Source organism: Carassius carassius, chromosome 14, assembly GCF_963082965.1.
Source record: "Carassius carassius chromosome 14, fCarCar2.1, whole genome shotgun sequence".
NCBI lineage: Eukaryota > Metazoa > Chordata > Actinopteri > Cypriniformes > Cyprinidae > Carassius > Carassius carassius.
Genome location: NC_081768.1, coordinates 12,852,934 through 12,875,936, shown reverse-complemented (window position 1 = coordinate 12,875,936; position 23,003 = coordinate 12,852,934). Strand labels below are relative to the sequence as shown.

The 23,003-nt window shown below is 36.1% G+C and overlaps 3 protein-coding genes and 1 long non-coding RNA gene across 4 annotated transcripts; 2 read left to right on the top strand and 2 right to left on the bottom strand.

Moving 5' to 3' along the window:
- Positions 1-2,257: 2,257 nt before the first annotated feature.
- LOC132157039 (alpha-internexin-like) lies at positions 2,258-5,328 on the top strand. The gene is made up of 3 exons (XM_059566174.1): positions 2,258-3,345; positions 4,408-4,532; positions 4,636-5,328. Exons 1-3 carry the CDS (start codon positions 2,284-2,286, stop codon positions 4,877-4,879), a joined length of 1,431 nt encoding a protein of 476 aa, XP_059422157.1. The 5' UTR covers positions 2,258-2,283; the 3' UTR covers positions 4,880-5,328.
- Positions 5,329-6,575: 1,247 nt separating this feature from the next.
- Positions 6,576-15,136, bottom strand: LOC132157035 (polycomb group RING finger protein 6-like). Its single transcript, XM_059566164.1, has 10 exons — positions 14,784-15,136; positions 13,263-13,362; positions 13,047-13,143; positions 12,703-12,758; positions 12,520-12,579; positions 12,277-12,391; positions 11,528-11,555; positions 11,216-11,314; positions 7,947-8,033; positions 6,576-7,220 (listed from the first exon to the last, which is right to left on the bottom strand). The coding sequence occupies exons 1-10, from the start codon at positions 14,925-14,927 to the stop codon at positions 7,173-7,175; spliced, it is 834 nt and encodes a 277-aa protein (XP_059422147.1). The 5' UTR covers positions 14,928-15,136; the 3' UTR covers positions 6,576-7,172.
- LOC132157036 (uncharacterized) lies at positions 8,052-10,220 on the bottom strand. The gene is made up of 2 exons (XR_009437519.1): positions 9,776-10,220; positions 8,052-8,679 (listed from the first exon to the last, which is right to left on the bottom strand). It is a non-coding gene; the product is annotated as an uncharacterized LOC132157036 (long non-coding RNA).
- Positions 15,137-15,635: 499 nt separating the features above from the next.
- LOC132157034 (DNA-directed RNA polymerases I and III subunit RPAC1-like) lies at positions 15,636-21,048 on the top strand. Its single transcript, XM_059566163.1, has 9 exons — positions 15,636-15,772; positions 16,029-16,100; positions 16,207-16,314; positions 16,441-16,573; positions 16,751-16,870; positions 18,749-18,901; positions 20,200-20,349; positions 20,439-20,555; positions 20,644-21,048. The coding sequence occupies exons 1-9, from the start codon at positions 15,701-15,703 to the stop codon at positions 20,760-20,762; spliced, it is 1,044 nt and encodes a 347-aa protein (XP_059422146.1). The 5' UTR covers positions 15,636-15,700; the 3' UTR covers positions 20,763-21,048.
- Positions 21,049-23,003: the final 1,955 nt, after the last annotated feature.

Sequence of the window (23,003 nt, the reverse complement as noted above, 5' to 3'; positions counted from 1 at the left end):
CGAAAACCCGGCTAAAACACACCGTAAACGGGTCTTAATATGTAGCGGAAAAACCCCAATCTGGCAACACCAGCCACCGTCCGCCGCATGCGTGACGCGTCATCAAAAAAAAAAAACAGCAAATGACAGCAGCATGTAGCAAGAAGGCGTATGATCATTTAAAAGAAATTTATGATGTTTATGACAAGGTCGGTGAGAATGGGAGACAAAGCATTAAAGCAACAATGGGGAAATGCTGTCCCCTCAATGCTAATGTAAACCCTGGTTGGATAAGGATTCAAAATTGGATATGAAGATGAAATCTGACGCATAGCTTCGTTGTTAAAACTGATAAAATAATTGCTGTCTGTGATTCTATATGGGCTGTGGCAATAATTTTGAAAAATAACAGCTCGCAGCAACATATGGAAAAAAAAGAACTATGAACTAGTTCATTTTTGGAACTGTGAACTTTAGTTCAAAATTTTGTAGTTTGAACTATGAACTGAACTAGCACTAGAACTGAATCAACCAATCACATGGCAGTTGCTTCAGTGCATTTAGGGGTGTGGTCCTGGTCAAGACAATCTCCTGAACTCCAAACTGAATGTCAGAATGGGAAAGAAAGGTGATTTAAGCAATTTTGAGCGTGGCATGGTTGTTGGTGCCAGACGGGCCGGTCTGAGTATTTCACAATCTGCTCAGTTACTGGGATTTTCACGCACAACCATTTCTAGGGTTTACAAAGAATGGTGTGAAAAGGGAAAAACATCCAGTATGCAGCAGTCCTGTGGGCGAAAATGCCTTGTTGATGCTAGAGGTCAGAGGAGAATGGGCCGACTGATTCAAGCTGATAGAGGAGCAACTTTGACTGAAATTACCACTTGTTACCACCGAGGTATGCAGCAAAGCATTTGTGAAGCCACAACACGCACAAACTTGAAGCGGATGGGCTACAACAGCAGAAGACCCCACCAGGTACCACTCATCTCCACTACAAATAGCACGAGCTCACCAAAATTGGACAGATGAATACTGGAAAAATGTTGCCTGGTCTGATGAGTCTCGATTTCTGTTTAGAAATTCAGATGGTAGAGTCAGAATTTGGCGTAAACAGAATGAGAACGTGGATCCATCATGCCTTGTTACCACTGTGCAGGCTGACGGTGGTGTAATGGTGTGGGGGATGTTTTCTTGGCACACTTTAGGCCCCTTAGTGCCAATTGGGCATCATTTAAATGCCACGGCCTACCTGAGCATTGTTTCTGACCATGTCCATCCCTTTATGACCACCATGTACCCATCCTCTGATGGCTACTTCCAGCAGGAAAATGCACCATGTCACAAAGCTTGAATCATTTCAAATTGGTTTCTTGAACATGACAATGAGTTCACTGTATGTGGTGGAACAGGAGCTTCGTGCCCTGGATGTGCATCCCACAAATCTCCATCAACTGCAAGATGCTATCCTATTGATAGGCTATGGGCCAACATTTCTAAAGAATGCTTTCAGCACCTTGTTGAATCAATGCCACGTAGAATTAAGGCAGTTCTGAAGGCGAAAGGGGGTCAAACACAATATGAGTATGGTGCTCCTAATAATCCTTTAGGTGAATGTGTGTGTGTGTGTGTATATATATATATATATATATGGTTTCCCAAACATTTTGTCTGTTTGCTGTTTTTAGAAAGCTTATAGCTTAAACCATCTAAAACCAGCAAACAATTCTGGGCTGGTTTATGATGTTTTTTTCCAAGGACATGACTAATTATTCATTCATTCATTCATTCATTCATTGATTTTAATGAAATTATTGTATTAAAAATTAATTTTGGACGCTTGTCATTCTGGGAGACCAATTGGTTTGTTTGTTGTAAATATTGTAAAGGAAGTAAATTATGTTTATTAGACTAGATGGGCTGAATAGTTTTTGTGTTTAATACAGTCTAAAATTGCATGGGCAGATTGGCAAAGAAGTAAAACCAATAAACCAATCAAGATCTTACATCAAGCCTAAATCGATTTAACTGTTAAATTTCGGGTCCATTCAACACTGCGCAAAGCTGGACAGTTCCATCGACAAATAACAGTTTAAACGGCCCCAAAATATGTCCTTTGTGTGCAAATGTCAAACAAACCTGTTAAAACATTACAATTAAATGAATGTTTTAATTGTCTGAAAAGGTTTTTTCTCATCTTTACCGTCACCACCAGAGGGAACATGACAGACTGTTGAATGGGACAGTCCGCCGGGTATATAATGGCAAGCACACCCATTTTAGACTCCTTTAGTTGTGACGAAGATGAGTTACGGATCAGAGAACTACATGTCCTCGTCCTACAGAAAGATATTCGGGGAAACACCTCGTTTTACCGGTTCCACCCCTAGGATGAGCAATGTCTCCCCACGGAGCTCCATGTCTTCCAGCGGCTTCAGGTCCCACTCTCTCGCCCGCAGCGGCGCCTCTCCAGTGGGCTACTACAAGAGATCGGGCCGGTCATCGTCCTTCTCACCGGTGCATTTCGACAGCGTGGATTTCTCTCAAACAGCTGTGTTAAACAACGAGTTTAAAATCGTCCGAACCAATGAAAAGGAACAACTGCAGGGTCTCAATGACCGTTTCGCGATGTTCATCGAAAAGGTGCGCAATCTGGAGCAGCACAATAAAGTGCTGGAGACCGAACTCGTGAGTCTGCGCCAGAGGCAGAGCGAGCCGTCCAGACTCGCTGACCTCTATAATCAAGAGATCCGGGATCTGCGAGCCCAGGTGGACGAGCTGAACAATGAAAGATCGCACATTCTCATTGAACGAGATAATATCGAGGAAGACTTGCAGAAACTTCGAGGCAAGTTTGAGGATGAGATCCGAGTGCGCGAGGAGGCAGAGCAGACGCTCAGATCCTACAAGAAAGATGTGGATGATGCCACCATGGTGCGCGTGGACCTGGAAAGAAAGGTCGAGTCCCTCTTGGATGAGGTTAGTTTTCTGAGGAAAGTGCATGATGAAGAGGTGGCGGAGTTGACTAGTATGATCCAGGCAGCGCAGATATCTGTGGAAGTGGAGTTATCCAAGCCGGATCTGACCTCGGCCCTCAAAGAGATCCGTGGGCAGTATGAAAGCCTCGCGTCGAAGAATCTGCAGTCTGCTGAGGAATGGTACAAATCAAAGTTCACCAGCCTCAACGAACAGGCCACCAGAACCAATGAGGCCATGAGAGCCACCAGAGAGGAGATCAACGACTACAGGCGACAACTGCAGTCCAAAACCATTGAAATCGAAACCCTGCGAGGCACAAACGAGTCCCTTGAGCGACAGATCCGCGAGATGGAAGATGCACACAATGCCGAGGTCGCAGGTTATCAGGTAGACAGATACATAAAATTATTACATATCATATTAGGAAAATGTATCACAATTTAATAAAAATACAAATATTTAAAGAAGGAAAAAAAGAGAAACAAAGTCTATCTATCTGTCTGTCTGTCTGTCTGTCTGTCTATCTATTATCTGTCTGTCAGTATAGGCCTATCTTTATCTAGGTAGACATACCTTTAAGCAATAAATTATTATTCTTGAGGAATTCCCTAGAAGTTTTTGTCGTTTTACTTATTTTATAATTATTATATATTTACATTTATTCTGTATTTACATTAATATATAAATGAAAGAATGTGCTATGACTTCATTAGTTGTTTTTAAAGTCCTGCAGCATGACAGGAAATGTAAAGCTATAAATATTTAATGTAATCATGCAATTCATTCATTAGAAGCTCATGAAATATGTACATTTAATAATTAGAAGAACTGTGGAATGAAACGGTTTGAAATGGCATGTCAAGTAGCTGAGTGCTCTGTCCATGGTGCTGAACTAATCGCGCATGAGAGGTGGCCGAGGTTAATTCCACTAAGAAGAGCCTGTTAAAGAGGATTTTGCAAGGGAGGTTTCTGCAAGGTCATGCTCACTTGGTGAAAGAAATCCAAATGATAACCTCAGTTTATGTTTATAATGATGTGTTTGAACTTCTTGATGAGTTAGATGATTTACAAATATATACATTAAGCACACAGTCATATAAAGTATCCAAATCATTTTGGCTTGAGGTTTTTCAGAGGCATGATCTATGATCTTTCATCTTTTGAAAGTAAAAGAAGTGCCAGTGTAAATCAGATTAGCTTCTTTGCACTTTGTGCTGAGCCAGTCAGTGCCAAGAGATAAAGATTCACATCAGCTTTTATAAGAAAGATCTAATTTAGGTACTGAGCTAAATTAGTTAATGGTCATGTGCATGGAAAAAAAGTGCAAGCTGGTCTCAATGTATTGCATTTTTTTATAATTATATATTTTTTTATTTTATGACAGGGACTACAGAATATTCTGGTACTAAGGCTAATATTGATTTATATTTTTTAAATCCCATGAATTAGGAAACAATTGGGCAGCTGGACCTTGATCTTAGAAATACTAAGAGTGAAATGGCCCGTCACCTCCGGGAGTATCAGGATCTTCTGAACGTCAAGATGGCATTAGACATTGAAATCGCAGCATACAGGTAAAGCACCAATAACTCCACATTAATTGCACATTAAAAAGAACTAATGCAATGAGAATGAAAATGAATAAGACGTGACCACTCGTCGTTGATGTCCTCATAGAAAGCTACTGGAAGGTGAAGAAACCCACTTCAGTTCCGGGGTGACTTTCTCCAGCACACCCAGCATCAACTATGGGTACCAGAGTCGCTCTGCTTTCACCTCAACCCGCAATCCCAAAAAAGAAAAAGAAGAAGAGGGACACGGCAAATCCAAGGCAGGAGACAAGCGAGAGGAAAACATGGCAGAATCCGCTGTGATTAAGAAAGCAGAAAAGAGTGATAATGTTGATGTTAACTCAAACTAGAATGTTACGGTTATTAAACCTATGCTTCTCTAGATATTTTCCCAGTAGTCTTTTGGGCTTTTGGCACAGTAATCACAGCTATTAGCTAAAAACTGCCACTTGATGTGTATAGTAATTGGTAACATGTTTAAGATATTGTAATGGTGATATAATGTTTAAAAAAAAAATCTAAAAAACTTAGGCCTCGAATATTTCCTGTGTTTCTTAATATTAGTTTCAGAGAGTATTTTAGTTCTGTCGATGATGTTTGGGGTATAAATATGGTCTTCAGTATTAAGGGATGAGTAAGATAAAGCCAACATTAGCACTGATCCAATGATTATGGATAAAGTCTCATAAAGAAAGCACAAAGTTTGTTGGAAAGCACATATTACGAATAAGGGACCAAACTACTGAATTAACTGTTACACATGTATGCCTTAACCACAATAAAGTCAATAATTGAAATGCTCTAGTTATGCTTTTGTTTTTATTCATAATTAGCTCTCAACATCACTAATCTTATCTGTCCCAAATCATTAAATGTGCATGCTTTTAATGTTACTACACTGCACTGAATGATCTTAATTTAAAATAACTGTTCTAATTCAGTATATTTGAAAGTAAAATTTATTTCTGTGATGACAAGTCTTCAGTGTCACATGATCCTTCAAAAATCATTCTAATCTGATATGGAGCTAAAGTAACATTTATTATTATTACTATTAATACAGTTAACAGCTGCAACATTTGTGTGGAACAGCATTTATTTGAAATGCAAAGATCTGTTGAAAAAAGTTTCAGAAAAATCTTACTGGCCGCACACTCTTAAAAATGAATGCTTACATAATCCTCTAAATTGTATTACCCTGTTCAGTGACAAAAAGATTACCTCCTATTTAAAGGCTAATGGATTCAGTCTTTCTCCACAAAACAAATAAGAGGGAGAATTTAATGATTGATTATATCCTCCCCTCCACTCAGTCACATTACTTCTGCTTTGTATTGTTCCAAAAGACTGTCATTCACAGAATAATATGGCAGATGCCCTTTCAAGAGTCACGGTCTTGTTAGAAAAAGGTCAGTAAATTCCCTTTATAATCACCAAGCCAGCACTGGATCTACAAAATAAAAATAATAAGGTAAAAGCAACATCAACTGAATTCAAACTAGCTAGGCTTAGATTTAAACAAGCGTGAAACTGCAATCCTACACTGTCATAAACAATATCTGAACCTTAATGTGATGTAGCATGCAGACAGATGAAATCATGCAGGGTGTTTGAGGCGGTTCCCTTGGAAACCATTTTCAACAGTCCCCACAGGTTAGTGAGGAGCGCCTCTCTATCCCTCCTCTCTCTCTTTCGCTGAGCCTCAGACTCTCCAGAGCTGTTTGAGATAATGCCTTTTACCCATACAGGTGACTAACATTACATATTATGAGGGGAAACATGCTTCATTTGCTAACATTTAGGCTAATCTGATTTTTATTGTGTGTGTGTAAATAGTAAGACAGTGTCTTAATTTGAAATCAGCAGCACACAAACACAAAATCAGTAGGGAACTAAAAAGATGACTAAATGAAAAGAGACACAATATTTCAGTGTTTATATGCAATGTTGTGCCTGGCCAAGTACAGTTTAACATTTCGTTGTATTTAGTTATTACAATATTGCAAAAGATTTAAAAAAAATCATGATAGATCTTTCCTCCTAAAGGCCTTGTAATAACACAATATGGCTCAACAAAAACATTTCAATCTGAAAATGAACAAAGATATAAATCTTTAATTGATTGAGGAGGGCAAGCCTGTAAACCAGACAAACATATTCATTGCTGTACAGAATTAAACACTTAAAAATGTAGGTACTGTCCAGGTACTTAAGTGAATTATTTCTAAAGTACTGATTTACCTTTTGTCAGTTGAACTAGAGGCACAACAAAACTAAGCAATAAAATTCATGTCAAAACAATATATTTTCAGAAACAAGGTGTAATTACTTTGTGCTTTTCTTAGTAAACATAAAAGAGAATTTACAGAACCTTTAGAGTTGTGGAAAATGTCACCAAAAATCAATCAAACAAACAATATCTTCTGGATATGGCTAATTTTCTGGATGTAGATCTAATGTATCTTAATGCATTTGCTGAAAGAATGCTGACATATTCTTAATCTGTTTGAGCAGAAGATAACAAGGAAGACAAATGATCACTGCATAGGATAACTGTTATAATAAAATTCAGTTTAGCCCTTGAAATAAAACCACTACACAGTGTAGTTTTCACAGTAGCTGGTCTTTCTGTGTCTTCCCTCTTTACTGAGCAGTTAGAACGAGTCCGAAATGCAGAACCAGCATACCATCCTAAAAAATGAAAATAAGAAATGTGGGGTCAGCAAATCTTTTAAAATAAATTAATATTAGAATATACATATTAGAATGATTTCTGAAGAATCGTGTGACAAAAGATTGGAGCAATGGCTGCTGAAAATAACAATGAAATTACATTTTGATGTCAGATTAAACACAATGAATTATCACAGATGTCATTTAAAAATGATTTGTCAATTTTTAATTTAGTAAATTTTCTGTATATATATAAATATTATTTTTTACTGTGAAATGCTATTTTGAGAGACACTAGCACTTGAAGCTGCAGTTAAGGCTCAAATGTAATGCTGTGTGAAGACAGGAACTGTGTAAGGCACCCGTTTTCCAAACTTATTAACAGCTTGCATGAGGCTCGCAATGAATTCTCTCTCAGCTAATTCCAAACCTGCATAAGTTTTTTTGTTTTTCTTCTGTTAAACATAGAAGATATTTTCAAAAGCTGCTGGTTGACTTTCAAAGTAGGGTAAAAAAAAGAAATTGTATGGAAGTCAATTAGGAGCAGAAACTGTTTGGTTACCTACATTCTTTAAAATCTCTTCTTTTGTATTCAACACAAGATATAAACTCATACAGGTTCGGAAAAACATGACAATGAGTAAATGATGACAGAATTAAACATTTTGGATGAACCATCCCTTTAAACATTTCTTTATGCCTACAGATCAAAAATATGAAAGGTATATTATATCAGACACCCACCTGCAGTGCATTTTTCCCCATGGTTTTACAAACTTCTCTCAAAGACTGGTATTGCTCAAGAAGATGCTCTCCACACACAACATCAACCTGACAAATAAAGCAGAATGTAAATGTTCATGTAAGTGATGCAAGTCTGTTTATTTTTCTATTTGTCATATCATCTATGCCAATGCTTTTAGCCTAATCACTTTAGAAAAGTAATAGCACACCTCCCCTCAAAACACTGCATGTTTTGAAGTATCATTCCTGACCATAACACGATGCAAAAGTTGAACACTGAGAAACAACCTTCACAAAAATATAACAAGTAATATGAGCAATGGAAATAGGAATTCTTGCCTTAGCGATACAATAATTACATATAAAAGATGTTGGATTCCAGAGGGTTCAAACTTTTTAGAGGAGTGCTTTTTCTCAGTGACCCCGAAATTAATTTCAAGCCTCCATATGAATATAAAATACAGCCTCAGTGTATTCCCAAAATAATTAGACAATTTCTAGTATGTGGAGCAGGGCACAGCGGGCTGTCCTGGAGCGAAGTACACAAACCCTGGTGTCTCCTCTTTCACCTCTATCCCAGTAGATGTCCCTGGCACTACGAGGTGTTCCTCACCAGGCCAGTCTTAGCTAATCAACACTGAGTGCCTGGACGGCAGGAAAAAACCCGTAAGCCAGTAATCCAGATACAACTGTTAGCCTTACAACATGCAAGCAGCCTTCTGCTCTCTATGTCCTCTGTTGCCCACCTTTGATGGGGGGTCCCTCAGGGCTCAATCCTGGCCCCTACGCTTTTTTCCCTATATATGCTCCCTCTGGGATCCATATTTAAAAAATATGATGTGTCATTTCACTGCTATGCAGATGACATTCAGATTTATGTCCCTATTAAACGGGCAGGAAAAAATTCATTCGAGCACTTGTTGGCGTGCCTAGACGAAATAAAGAAGTGGATGTTTGCAAATTTCCTAAAATTAAATGAAAATAAAATGTAACTTATACTCTTTGGTCCTTATAAAAGTAGTTTAAATCACCTCCCTGAAACATATACACTTTCTTTGCCAGTAAATACCTGTGTGAAAAATCTTGGTGTTTCGTTAGATAGCTTTTTAAAACTGGACAAGCAAGTGAACTCTGTTGTCAGATCTTGTTTTTTCCATCTACGTATGCTGACTAAAGTTAAGCCTTTTTTATGTCCCCAAGCTTTTGAATGGGTGATACATGCATTTCTGTCATCTCGACTGGACTACTGTAATTCTTTATACTATGGAATAAATTCAACAACTCTAACACGTCTTCAAATAGTACAAAATGCAGCAGCGAGACTTTTAAAAGGCATTTGCAAACGTGAACATATTACACCGATCTTAGCATCCCTTCACTAGTTGCCGGTTCGCTTTAGGGTTGATTTTAAAATTCTTTTATTTGTCTATAAGTGCCTAAATAACCTTGCTCCCCTCTATCTATCTGAGCTCCTAGAACATTACAATCCTTCCAGAGATCTTAGGTCAGGTAAACAGAAACTTTTATCTATACCACGGTACAGGTTAAAACACAGAGGTTATCGTGCCTTTGCCATTGCGGGTCCGACACTATGGAATAGTTTGCCCAATCATGTTCGCTCTGCATCTGACTTGTCAGTTTTCAAGTCTCGCCTGAAAATACACTTTTATTCAATTGCTTTTAATAATTTGTAACTTGTCTTTTAATTTTTATTGCTCTGTTTGTTGTGTGATATATTGCTTTGTAAAGCACATTGGTCAGCTTGTCTGTATAAATGGTGCTATATAAATAAATTTTGACTTTGACTTTTGACTTCTGCTGCATGTGACCACAGAGCTGCAATTAATGTTAATTACTAGTGCTGTCAAACGATTAATCGCAATTAATCGCATCCAAAAGAAAATAATTTTATTCACATAATATACGTGTACTGTGTATATTTATTATGTATATATTAATAAAAACACATGTATGTTTTTTTTTTAAAGAAAAATATGTTACGATTATATAATGTACATATTTATATATAATATGTAAATATTTTCAAAATATATACTGTATGTGTGTGCTTTTATATTTACATGATAAATATACAAAGTACACATATATTATGTGAACAAAAAATTATTTTGGATGCGATTAATCGCAATTAATAATTTGACAGCACTATTAATTACAAAAACAAAAAGGTAAAAGTATATTAATTCTGAAAAAACTTTGAACTGTCATGGCAACAAAATTGTAAAATTACAATTTTTGTCTCACAGTAATCAAGTTAGGATATATCTTTAAAATGCCCCAACTGACATGTATACATACCATGAACAATCAACAATGAAAATAAGATCAATACATAAGCATATTTCTGTGAAACTGTTGTATGTAGCTTAAAGTTTAATGTTACACTTTATTTTAAGGTACTGGGTAATATTAATTACCAACATATACTTACTATAGAGTTAGGATTAGGGATACAGTTTAGTTTAGATACTTGTAATTATGCATTCTTACCTCTCATTACTATAGTAGGTACATGTAACATACAGTATGCAACAAGAACTAAAATAAAGAATAAAATGTTACCAGTTAAAAATATGGCTCTCAAATTGGAAATGTCTTTGTCAGTCTGCAGAAATATATATATATATATATTTGAAACAGCACTAGATTTTCTTTTCAAACATAATCAATGTTATTCACAACCACAGACAGTCAATTCTATGCTCTACTGAGCTGTGGTTCTTTTCAAGGACTCAAATCCTTATCCAGAACTGGGATTAGAGGAAAACTAATTAAACAGCAATGTGGCAGGACTGTGAAGTGTGACAGAGTCACTGAAGTGTTGAGAGGGAGGGAACTTCCTAATAACATCATTTCTTTAATCACACTTTTACATGATGACCTCCTTGTGGAAACCCTAAAGACGAGTGATTTTGCTGAATTTAGTCCACTACGGAATGAAAAAAGAACAATTTTGCATCAAATGACTCAGCATATCTTTGTTCTGTGTGAAGGATGGTGTCTGGTTCATTTCCCCTGTCCTGTCAGTATGAATTATTGAGCGACTGACACAGCTGGGGGTGCTCACCCCACATATCTTTCAGACCTCTGACATTGCTGACCGTCTGAGGCAGGATTTATGCGTCTGGTTTAATGAAAACAAGCCGTCTAAGACCAAGACCTTACCCTTATACGTAATGTGGTTAATGAGTCACAATACACAAAAACTGTGGGTGAGAAAGTTAAAGGGGATAAAATCTATATTTCACCTTGCAGTTTTGACTCAGTTCCATCTTCCTCCTGATAAAAAGCTCCACATGATGGACAGTGGCTTCCCCTGACACACGCACATACTTCCTCTCGAGGGGCTAGAGGGTGAAAATATCATCAGGATTTTAAAAATGAAAATAACAGACAGGCCTACAGAACAATTTCAGCTCAATTCTACATAATGATTCAAGTGTATACATTAAGTACAAATAATACTGCAATGTGTTTCCTGAATATAAAGTGTATACAATGTTTTGTGTGAACAAAATGCAAATATCAATATTGCAATACTGACAAAATATGAACATTACCTTATAGTTCTCAATACCCTTTTCAGCTCTGTAAATCAAAGAAATGTAAAAATAAAGATTACTGTAGGTGAAACATTAACAGATGACATATTTTGTTTCTGCAACAATAAATCGGATAATTTATAAATAATAGACGAGCATTTATAATTGTGCAATTTCAACCAAAAAAAAAGCACATGGCATATGATTCTCAACCAGGGGGATCAAGGGGGAACATCACAAAAAATAATTCTTGATTTTACTAAAGACAATACAGAATATCATGAAAACAAAAAATGTAATCGCTTTGAATTTGTGCAATACATAACAATCAGTAATATTGATAAAAAATTAAAACAGTTAAGACTTACAGCAGAAATATCAAATATATTAGCCAATAAGAATGGGGCTTTAAATAGTGCATTGGACAATGGGAGGCCTTTCAATCAAAAAGACTGAAAATCATGGCTTTAAGGAGTCTTTTGATTTTTGACTGTTTGGCTCCATCTAGTGATGATATACACATAACTCATCTAGCATTCAGAAAGATTAAATTCAACATGAAATCAAAATCTACCCTATTTACTTCCTAAAGCATGTTCCAAGTCAATTTGAACGATTCAGTGGTGTGTGAAACTGGTTTTAGCTGTTTTTACATTTTTTTAATCTTTTTAATAAAAAGTCATTACATTTACATAAAGTCAGCTGAAAGCTCTAGAAACTGAATGACATCACTGATATAAGTATAATCACAAATCAACATTACTGACCCCACGAACTCCAACATCAGAGACACATCTAGCTCTGAGGGAATAGTAAAAACAGACTGTATGTCTTTCTTCTGTCTCTGATGCAGCTTCCCTGGGTACATAGCTGGAGATCCCACTGGGGGGGGGGGGGAGAAAAGATTACATCATAAGTACATTATAATAATATTATGAAGCCTCTCCTATGTACTAATATGCACTTATATTCAAAGAATAAACTCCAGAAGAGTGATTGCATGAACAAACCTGGCTTAGGAACGTCAAGCCCTCTCTGTTTATAAAATGCATATATTCGCGACCTTTCATCTGATGGAAAAAAAAAAAAAAAAAAAAAACATTTTCTGTGAAATGCTTCTCATATATATTTAAAAAATCAGAATGGGACAATAAAAGTGTAACAAGAAAGAGTTCAACATAAACTACACTAACCTTCTTCCAAATACGGAACCATCTTGAAAACAATGTCTTGTAATTGCCTGTCAGGCCTAAAAGAGAAACAGGGGTGAAATTTGACTTCCATACTAAAACATGACCAGTAATTAAACACCAAAGCATATAAGAATCCCTTAAGACCCTGGGACATATGTGAGGCTGTTATTGCTAGGCAGCAGTAATTAGACACAAGGGATGGTCTAGAACATAACAGCTAGTCTAAATCTCTAGTGGCAGACCAAAACTGGTAAACAACACAACGCCTTATACACAAAGTTTGCCAAAGCTGAAATTGGCAAGAACAATATTAATAAAAAAGACATCAATAGAACTAAAGTTACCTGATACTGTACAGTGGCTGTGTCTGGTGCACAACAATGGAGCAGTTAGGACATCTGTTGCTATAAAAAAAGTGCTTGACAATGCAGCTCTTACAAACTGTGAAGGAAGAAATAATCAGGCATGATGCCAAACACAGTACAGATGACAGATTATATGGGATAATGAAAAAACTAAATTAATTCATGCCACTACATTGGCTGGAAATGTGCACTTACAAGTGTGAAGACACTCTGTGATGGTGGTGGCATCAATGAAAAATCCATTGCAGAGGGCACAGCGAATATAGGGATAAAATTCCCTAAGAGGCAAGGAGCGCTTTGAAGAAAATAAACAGTAATTAAACATTAAAGTCAAACAAATTAAATAGAATTATATATATATATATATATATATATATATATATATATATATATATTATAGGTCAAAAGTCTGGAACCAGAACAATTTTTAATGTTTTTTTTTTTACAGGAGTTTCTTATGCTCATCAAGGCTGCATTTATTTGATCAAAAATACAGGAAAAATTTAATGTTGTGAAATATCATTACAATGTAAAATATCGTTTTATATTTTTAATATACATAAAAATCTATTTTATTGCTGTGATGCAAAGCTGAGTTTTTAGCATCATTACTCCAGTCTTCAGTGTCACAAGATCCTTCAGGAATCATTATAATACACTGCTTAATATTTTTATGGAACCTGTGATACTTTTTTCAGGGTTCATTGATGAACAAAGAGTTAAAAAGAAGAGCATTTATTTAAAACATAAATCTTTTCTAACAATATACACTTCAAAAGTGAAGGTGAAAGAAAATAAAACTTTTATTCAGCAAAGAAAGATGTGTTAAATTGATAAGAAGTGATAGCAAAGGTTTATATTGTTAGAAAATATTTATATTTTGAATAAATGCTGTTCTTTTTAACTTTTTATTTCTTTAAAGAATTCTGAAAAAAAAGTAGCGCAGTTTCCAAAAAAATATTTGGCATCACAACTGTTGCCAAAATTTATCATTCTAATAAAAAAATAAGCATATTAGAATGATTTCTTAAGGATCGTGTGTCACTTTATACTGGAGTAATGGCTGATGGAAATTCAGCTTTGCATTACTTAGATAAATGACATTTTAAAGGATATTGAAACAGAATCCATAATTTTATATTGTAATAACATTTAGCAAGATTACAGTTTTTTTCTGTATTTTGATCAAATAAATGCTGCCTTGATGAGCTTAAGAGACTTCATAAAAAATAAAAAAAAAATAAAAAAAACTGATCCCAAACTTTTGACTGGTAGTGTATGTGTATGTATATATATATATATATATATATATATATATATATATATATATATATATATATACACACACATATACACACACATACTCATACTCATACACACACACACACACACGCATATATATATATGTGTGTGTGTGTGTGTAAAGATCTATGTTTTTAAACAAGTGTATACAATACTCTCATATATATTCATATAATTATTCACATTACCTCATATACCTCATTAAAACACTCATATACAAATTACAGATGAGTAAGTTTAGCATAAGTACAAGTAGTATTTATATAGGTTACGTATATTTTATCTACATATAAAACATACACAAACATATTTATAAGTCGATTAATTATTATATGCGACATAACAACTTATAGCCTAGAAGTTCAAGTACTTTAGTAATAAAAACTGTATTAATTTGTTGATTTAGTGCTGTACCTCGTCGTCAGGGTGTGTTTCGTGAGTTCTCTGGCTGTGGTCGGAGTCACGGCGCTCATCCTCTCCGCTGAGAGAAGCGTCTGTCCGGGAGGAGGACCCCCGCGTGGATCCCTCCTCCACAACTCCGTCCACAGTTCCGTCCATAGTGCACTCAAAGAGCGAAGCCCTCAAAACAACTGCAGGAGAACAACTACAGGTGTCTGTCTGCTCTCTCTGCAGTGGTTGGATGACTTCATTCAAGATCAATCGGAAATAGTAAATTTCAGACTTAAGTTTAGAAACACTTCAATCTACTTCTGCACCTTCACGGTGAGCGCGCAATCCTCCGGTGACGCAGTTCAATGAGGCTAGAATAAAAGTCCCAACAGGAACGAATAAATAGGTTAAAATATATAACATAAAAATGTATAAATAAAGATGCAAGTGATTACTGCAAAAACTATTACAAAATATATGTATATTAGTAGTTAGTAGAGTAATTGACTCATCCAGGCAACATAATTAGATATTTTTGCTACTTTTTTAAATAGACAATTAAGTAATAATAATAATAATAATAATAATAATAACAATATTAATAATTTGACAAGCTTTAACTGAACATGCCATTTTTTTCTTGAACTGCATCAACACCAACAAAAATAATATAACATATAATATAACATAATATTTTTTTCCTCGTAGTTAAAATAGAACATGTTGGGGGGAAAAAACATTGTTTTAATTGTTTTTTTTTCTGGTGAAAATACACACCACAAAGTCGACATATTCGCAAACCTTTGTGAACAGTTCAGGATTGTGAACAGGATTGTTTATTATGTGTATTTCTAAAGCATTATTAATAGGACAATGGTGAAGTTCCTTTTAGAGTGGAGTTTTCTCCCCTCTCCCGGCGCGAGAGAGGCACGACAGCAAAGATGGCGGCGCCTATGAGCAACGTGGATGAAATTCGTGATAGAGTGATATTGGGTGAATTTGGCGTAAAAAATGTAAGTTATGACCTTTGTGGCATATTTAATTAATGTTCAGTGTATGTTTATGTTTATACAGATGTTTAATTACCAGTATAAGTGCCATTTATTTAATAATGTGACGTTGCACATGTCGCGCAGGTTTCCTGGTAACTTTACACAAGCTTCAGTGATTGTTGTTTATTAGCTTTATATTATAACATAGTTATTGTTTGTTAAACTGTATTACCGTAAGGAGCATATGTAAGTATTCTGTAACTTACTGTATTTACAGGTCCATACTACAGATTATCCCGGAAATTACCCTGGTTACGATGACACATGGGATTTGGAAAAATTCAAAAAGGTCTGTGAAATTCACAAGCTGTCTTTTATTAAAATTAATTTATTCGCTGCTAAGTTGGGCTTTTTTTATGTGATTGACAACAAATTGTGTAACTTTATTCTTGTAGAATTTCCGGATTGATATAGTTCATTCGGATGAGAACATGTTGGAGTTTGATATGATTGGTATAGATGCTGCCATCGCCAACGCTTTTCGCCGTATATTACTGGCTGAGGTATGTTTGATGATGTTTGGTGTCTGCTTGTGTACCTGTTACATTACAATCATAATGAGCTGCTTTTGAAACGGGATCTGATAGTCATCTTCTGTTTTTTCTTCCTCATCTTATTTGAAAATTAAGGTCCCAACAATGGCCATCGAAAAAGTTTTCATTTACAATAACACATCGATCATTCAGGATGAGATTCTAGCTCATAGACTTGGTCTTGTGCCCATAAAAGCAGATCCTCGTCTTTTTGAGTACAGGAATCCGGGTATGTACATAAAGGACTCACAAAAATCTTGTTTTACTTTAAAATGACAGACAAATGTATTTGTCTTGAGAAAAGTAGTTTATGTAATGGTCCCACAAATGCCAGCACTGACTGAAGCTGTTTATTTTTCTTTTTTTACATACTAATGTAAGTGATAATGTGGATTGTGTTTGTCAGAGGATGAGGAAGGAACCGAAATTGACACAATTCAACTTCAGTTGAAGGTAAAATGCACCAGGAATCCTAGAGCCCCTAAAGACTCTGCAGATCCCAAGGAGTTATATCTCAATCACATGGGTGAGTAAAGCAGGGCTAACTTACTGTAAGTAAGCTTTTTTTAGATGTCAAAATTACACATTTTTTTTTAACCCATTAGGTTTCCAGTATAATCATAATTGTTCTCTTTTTTTATCAATTATCCATACTTTCTCTGGTCCGTTAAAGCTTTAAAAAATTATTGTGATGTCAAATGCAATTTTATAAAGTTCCAGGTTTGCTGTGTGTTTTTGAATGGCTGCAAAATTTGGCCAAAAATCTTATTTATGGCTAGCAAATAATTAAAAGAGTAATTATTAATAAATTATGAATAATTAATTGATAATACTAGGGCTGCCCTCGACTAAGGATTTTTCTGGTCGACTAGTACAAGGCTATGCAGGCAATTAAAGGCTCATTATAATGATTTAAGTGGTTTATTAATAAATGTGTGATTAGTCGGTTAAAATGAATGACTTATCACACATTTATTAATAAACCATTTAAATCATTATAATGAGCCTTTCATTGCCTGCATAGCCTTGTAAGTGCTCAAGCACATGCATGCAAGCTTGCCACAGCACACCGGCAGAAGTAATGATTATGAATGTGTCAGGGAAATCAGTAAGGAAACTGCATTAACATTTTAATAATTCACTGATAAACTAGTGCTTTCTTTGTTTTCGGTTTGAGATTAAGTTGGCGACACTAATTCATTAGCAGTAGAGGATGCAACTGTATGCATGTTTCATACAGATGACATAATCTAAGAATATTTATTTTCCATTTCACTCTCTATTTGATATTTTTGTACATCTGTAAGGCCAAAGATATACACAGAGTTTCACGCTCAAGTTCATAAAGACCGAGACGGCAGAAAGTGCCTCCTGTTTGCTTTCATTATTTTACAAAAGCGTGTTTTGTTGTTATTTTTAGTGCACACAAATGAACGTGGAATCTTTACAGATTTGAAAGATGTATTACTCTTATCTGAAGAGGAAAAATGAGGGAGTATTTTAAGAGTTCAGCTTCCAGCTTTGTTCAGCTTCCACTCTCCACACAGACACTGAATAACACACATTTCTCCAGGTTACCATTAGATTGAGTGGCCATGTAAAATTGCTAAGACTTACATATTTCAGATGATAAACAACATTTGAGGTGGATGAATGATATCTGTCCGTCATGAACTGTGTGACTATGGATTTTATTTTTTCATCATTTTATTTTATTTACTTTTTTTCTTCTGCAACTAATAAAATGTTGGTCGACCTCTTTTAGCCTCTTCTGGTCGACTAACAATTAGTCGAGTATTAGGGGGCAGCCCTAGATAGTGCTGCTTATAACAACTTAAAATGACAATGTATGTCTTCATTTCTTAATTCTTCGATATTTAGAACCGCAGGGGCCCTTAAAGCTTCTTATTTGTTGACAAAAATCTGTTTATAACCACTCATTACAGGTTTGGGAAATTGGTTGCTGTATTGTGTTCTCAAATGTTAGAAGTGACCCAAACTCAGAACTAAAATGCTGAATCATGAGCTGTTTGTGTGTAAATTAATGCAGCGCTGCACTTCTCTCTAAAACTTTTGTCTTAATAAATCACAGATTTTGCATTTTGATAATCACATTAAACTATATCAGAGCTTAATCCGTTTTGTTTAAATGATTTGTGCAGCCCTTAATGCAATACAGAAGATGCTAATGTTTCAGTCACCATTCACTTACCTTGTGTGGAAAAAAGATGCACTGAAATTAAAAGGTGAGGTGGCTTAGACCACCTACATCTAATTTTGTGTTCCAAATTGAAAAATTACAAGTTTGGAACAACATGCATATTATTTTCTAACTATGACAAAACATTCTGTTTATCACTGTCCTGTTTACGGTATGTCATTGAAGTCTTTTGTTTGGTTTCAGTCTACTCAGGTGACATTAAATGGCTCCCAATTGGAAACCAAGCCGATGTGTTTGCAGATGCCAAGATTGGTCCTGTGCATGGGGACATTCTTCTGGCACAACTTCGACCAGGCCATGAACTTGATATAGTCATGCACTGTGTCAAAGGAATAGGTAAGTAATAGGGCTGTCACTTTTAGTTCGAAAATCGATTGCACAATCGATCGGACCAACCAAAAAAAGTTTCGAAAATGAAAATAGGGAATCGATTTTAACCAAATATGTACACTATTAATTTTAAAATAATTAAACAATTAAAAAATATAGATGTAACAAAACTCACAAACAAGCAGAAAAAGAAAATAAAGAATTCCGAAAGTGCAGTATGCCTTGCGAAAGCTAGACAGAAAATACCAGCAATTGTACGCGCCTATAAGACCCAGTGACGTCGAAAGCGACCTCTTATGCTCTTACGCGAATAGAGCGTCTGGCGCGAATGATTTCAATGTTAAGTCAATGTAAAGACGCGTTTACACATCTCTGGGGGTCTCGTGGCGCGGTAGATGCGAATTCGCCTCATTCGCGCATCTAGTTACAGGAGATTCTGAGTTATGAAAAGGACCATTGCAAGCTGACAGCGACCGGCTTTTGTGGTGGAAAATTGGCAGTAATACCCCCACCTTGCCCAGCTGTACCTGAGTGTCTCTGGGACATCAGTGCGGTCGGAGCGCGTCTTCTCAACAGCTGGACGTATAACGTTAGTGAATAAAAAACGCTCTGCTCTGGACCCCGAAAATGTTGATCGACTTGTTTTCCTGTCCAATAAATTTGTAATGGCCCTAGCCTTTAATTATGCCTGCCTAGTGCCGCCTAGCCTAAGTGTCGGTTACGTTCAATAAAAAACACACATGGCCTGTTCTCAAGTCCATTTAAAGTTTCATTTTTTGAACAGTTGTTTGAAATGGATTGAATCATTATTTAAAATAATCTTGGAGATTTTTGAATTGCCTAAATCATAAATGCAGCCGGGTTGAAGCCTGCAGTGATGTTTTTCTTTTGTTATGGCAGCCATCCCCTCTGCATATATATTTTTTCGAGAATTTGGCACTCCTGTTGCTGTTTGTTATTCTGCACGAAACTTCATGCCAATAAATAAGAAATATTGCTGACGTGTGCGTTTCCAGCGCTCTCTTTACGTTCGTCCGTTATTTGACGTTGAAAAAGGAAAGTCTTTTTTTTAGAGATGGAAAATCTATTTTACAATCGATTCAATGAGCACTTATGTCTTAAAAGTCGAAAATTATTTTTTCACAAAAGTGACAGCCCTAGTAAGTAATATAAAAGGCTCCTGACCAAATAGATCCTTGATTTGATCCAGTGAGCCATATGTATTATAGTTAGTTATTATAACTCTAATGTCCAGTCATTTATAAACTGTGTTATTAACTGGAAAGCTTTTTTGCACCTCACAGGCAAGGATCATGCCAAGTTTTCTCCTGTGGCTACTGCAAGCTACAGACTTCTTCCTGAAATCACATTATTACAGACCATTGAGGGAGAACAAGCAGAGAGGTTAAAGCGCTGCTTCTCACCAGGAGTTATTGAGATACAGAATGTGAACGGTAGGACTGTTTCGCTGTATACATATCATGTAGTCTTGATATTTGGTACTTTTGTTGTTGTATTATAATCTAATAATGATGAATTTCAGGAAGGAAGGTGGCTAAAGTTGTCAACAGTCGTTTAGACACATGCAGCAGAGAAGTTCTTCGGCATGATGACTTGAAGAACTTGGTGAAACTGGGCAGAGTGCGAGATCATTTCATATGTACGTTTACAACTAAAAGCATTGAGTTAGTTTTGTTTGATGATTTACCAAATGCATTGTCAAATCTCCCTTCTGTGTTATTTTTTAGTCTCAGTTGAGTCCACTGGGATCCTCCCTGCTGATGTCCTGGTTACTGAGGCCATTAATGTCCTCATCTCTAAGTGCCAGAAGTTCCTTACAGAGCTTGATGCGGCAGAAATGGACTAGATGGAAGAAAATAAGGCCAGTCACACTCATCCTATAGCTCTGAATGAAGTCATGGGACTGGTTACTGACACTGTACATAGCGTTTATAGCTTAAGCTAAAATAAAAAAAACAAGTGAATTCATGCAAATTCCAGTGAGCAATTTAAGGCCGTAAGAGAATTTTGGAAATTTCTTGACATTCAAGTGTATTTGTTTCTTTTTAGTCAAGTTAATCTGTTTTGTTTGAAATGTCCCGCTATAACAAAACATAAACATGTATATTAAACTTATGCTGTTGACAAAATTACTAATTGTCTATGAATTTTTTTCATCTTTGTTGTGAACATTTGTTTAAAGCACCATGCCAGAGTCTTTATGTTCCTAAGCCTTATATAATGTTTTTGGTCAATTTGACACATTTTAATTTTTTTAATTGTCAGGATACTGGTTACCTTTTGATTATTTCTTAAAATTGAGATTTCTTCTTATTTGGGGTCATGAATATGTTTAAACACTGATGTACTGTTGAATGTGCATACAAGATGTCTGTTACAAATATGATGTTTAGTCAGCACTTTAACACAGAAAAATACTGGTTAGCACTTAGAAAAAGGTTAGATTTCCTTGAAAGGTGACACACTTAATTTTTAAATGAAAAAAAACCCCATAATCCATCTTCATAGTTTCCACTAGAAAAAAAGGGCAAAGCGTTGTCTAGTTTTATTTTGCCTGCCAGCTCTGCTCTCTATCAATGAAATCAAATGCCGTATCTTGGAAGGAATTGTGATGGAGGCAATCAATTCAGTCTTCTGAAATGTACTTAGATTAATTAGATGTACTCCTCTTGACACTGTTTAAACATCTCGTTGTGCCTGTAGGGCTAAATAATGCAGTACTACAGAGGCGTTTTCTTTTCATCGTGGAAGTGAACTGAAAAGTTGCCTTCGTGTTCAGTTCAGTGAACTCAGTGAGAGTTGTTTTTTAGTACTTGCTTGGAAAGTTTCCATAGAGATCATCCATCATAGACATGTAACGATTATTTGCTATCAGTGCTTCTAAAGTGCACATGCTGAGGTTCCTGTCTGCTTTGAGTTACATACAAACATGCTGACTGAATTACAAGAGCTAATGTCCAGCATATGCTGCTGTTGCTAGAGGCAGATGCGTCTAAAGTAGCTTTACGTTTGGACTGTAGGGCATTGTTTGGCACAATGAGGGCTGGAGTCAGCACAATGAAAGCATTAAGCATGAAATCCTGTTTTTTCTCGCTGGATGATACAAACACCAGAGCACCTGATGAAGTTCATCCTGATTTATGCACGATCCAGATACTTCACTTTGCATCTAATTCCTTTTGTTCAGCTCGACAGGAGAAGTTTTTTGTTGTTTCCGTGCATTAATTCTGTCTTTTCCGGGTGGTCACATTTTGGCATATTATTATGGTTGGGCATAACAGCTGCAGTAGATCATCTTGAACTATATTCTACCAAATACCCGCCCACCCATAACGCACAAGAAAATACATAATCACACACAATGTGTAGACATTGAAACTGGGCCAGGGTGGCTTTAGAGACGGTGAATCACAGAGGGACGCGGCACAATAAGTGGGTCACCTTCCATTATGTGGCTCTCATCATTAGAACGGTTCTGCTGAGACTGGTTGAGACTGGAGTCACTTGGCCCTTCCTCTCCATCCTGTCTCATTACTCAACTTTGCTCTTGGCAAGGAGCAGACACCACTCAAAGCATAAAAAGACAGAAGAAAAATCTCATATCCTTGTTGGCCAGAGCTGTTGTTTATAAAACATACTGTATTTTCCTAAGCAAGCAAATTATGGTGAAGGGATCACCCAGTTCCTCGGCCCACTGGGTGGAATTTTGTTTTTAACACCGCTTGACAGCTCATTAAGATAAAGGTTATTATATTTTTGTCTGTCTGGACATACCCATTTTTCCTGACTACTTCAGATTTCCATTACTAATAAAACAAATTGCTTTTGATTTCAGCTTGGGTCAAATAATTTAAAGAATGTCTCAATCTTGACATGAATGCTAGTGGAAGTTCAATGCAAATATATCAGTTGATTTTGGCATTCTCAAAGAACTACCTTGCCGAAAAATCTTGCCTAAACCAGCCTAAACTGGTTTGCTTATCTTCCAGGTTGGTCAGACTGGCTGCCAGCTAAAAACAGCGTGGCCAGGTCCAGATTAAATAAATGTAGTTTTTTTTTTCATTGGGATAACGAATCTCTATTTTCT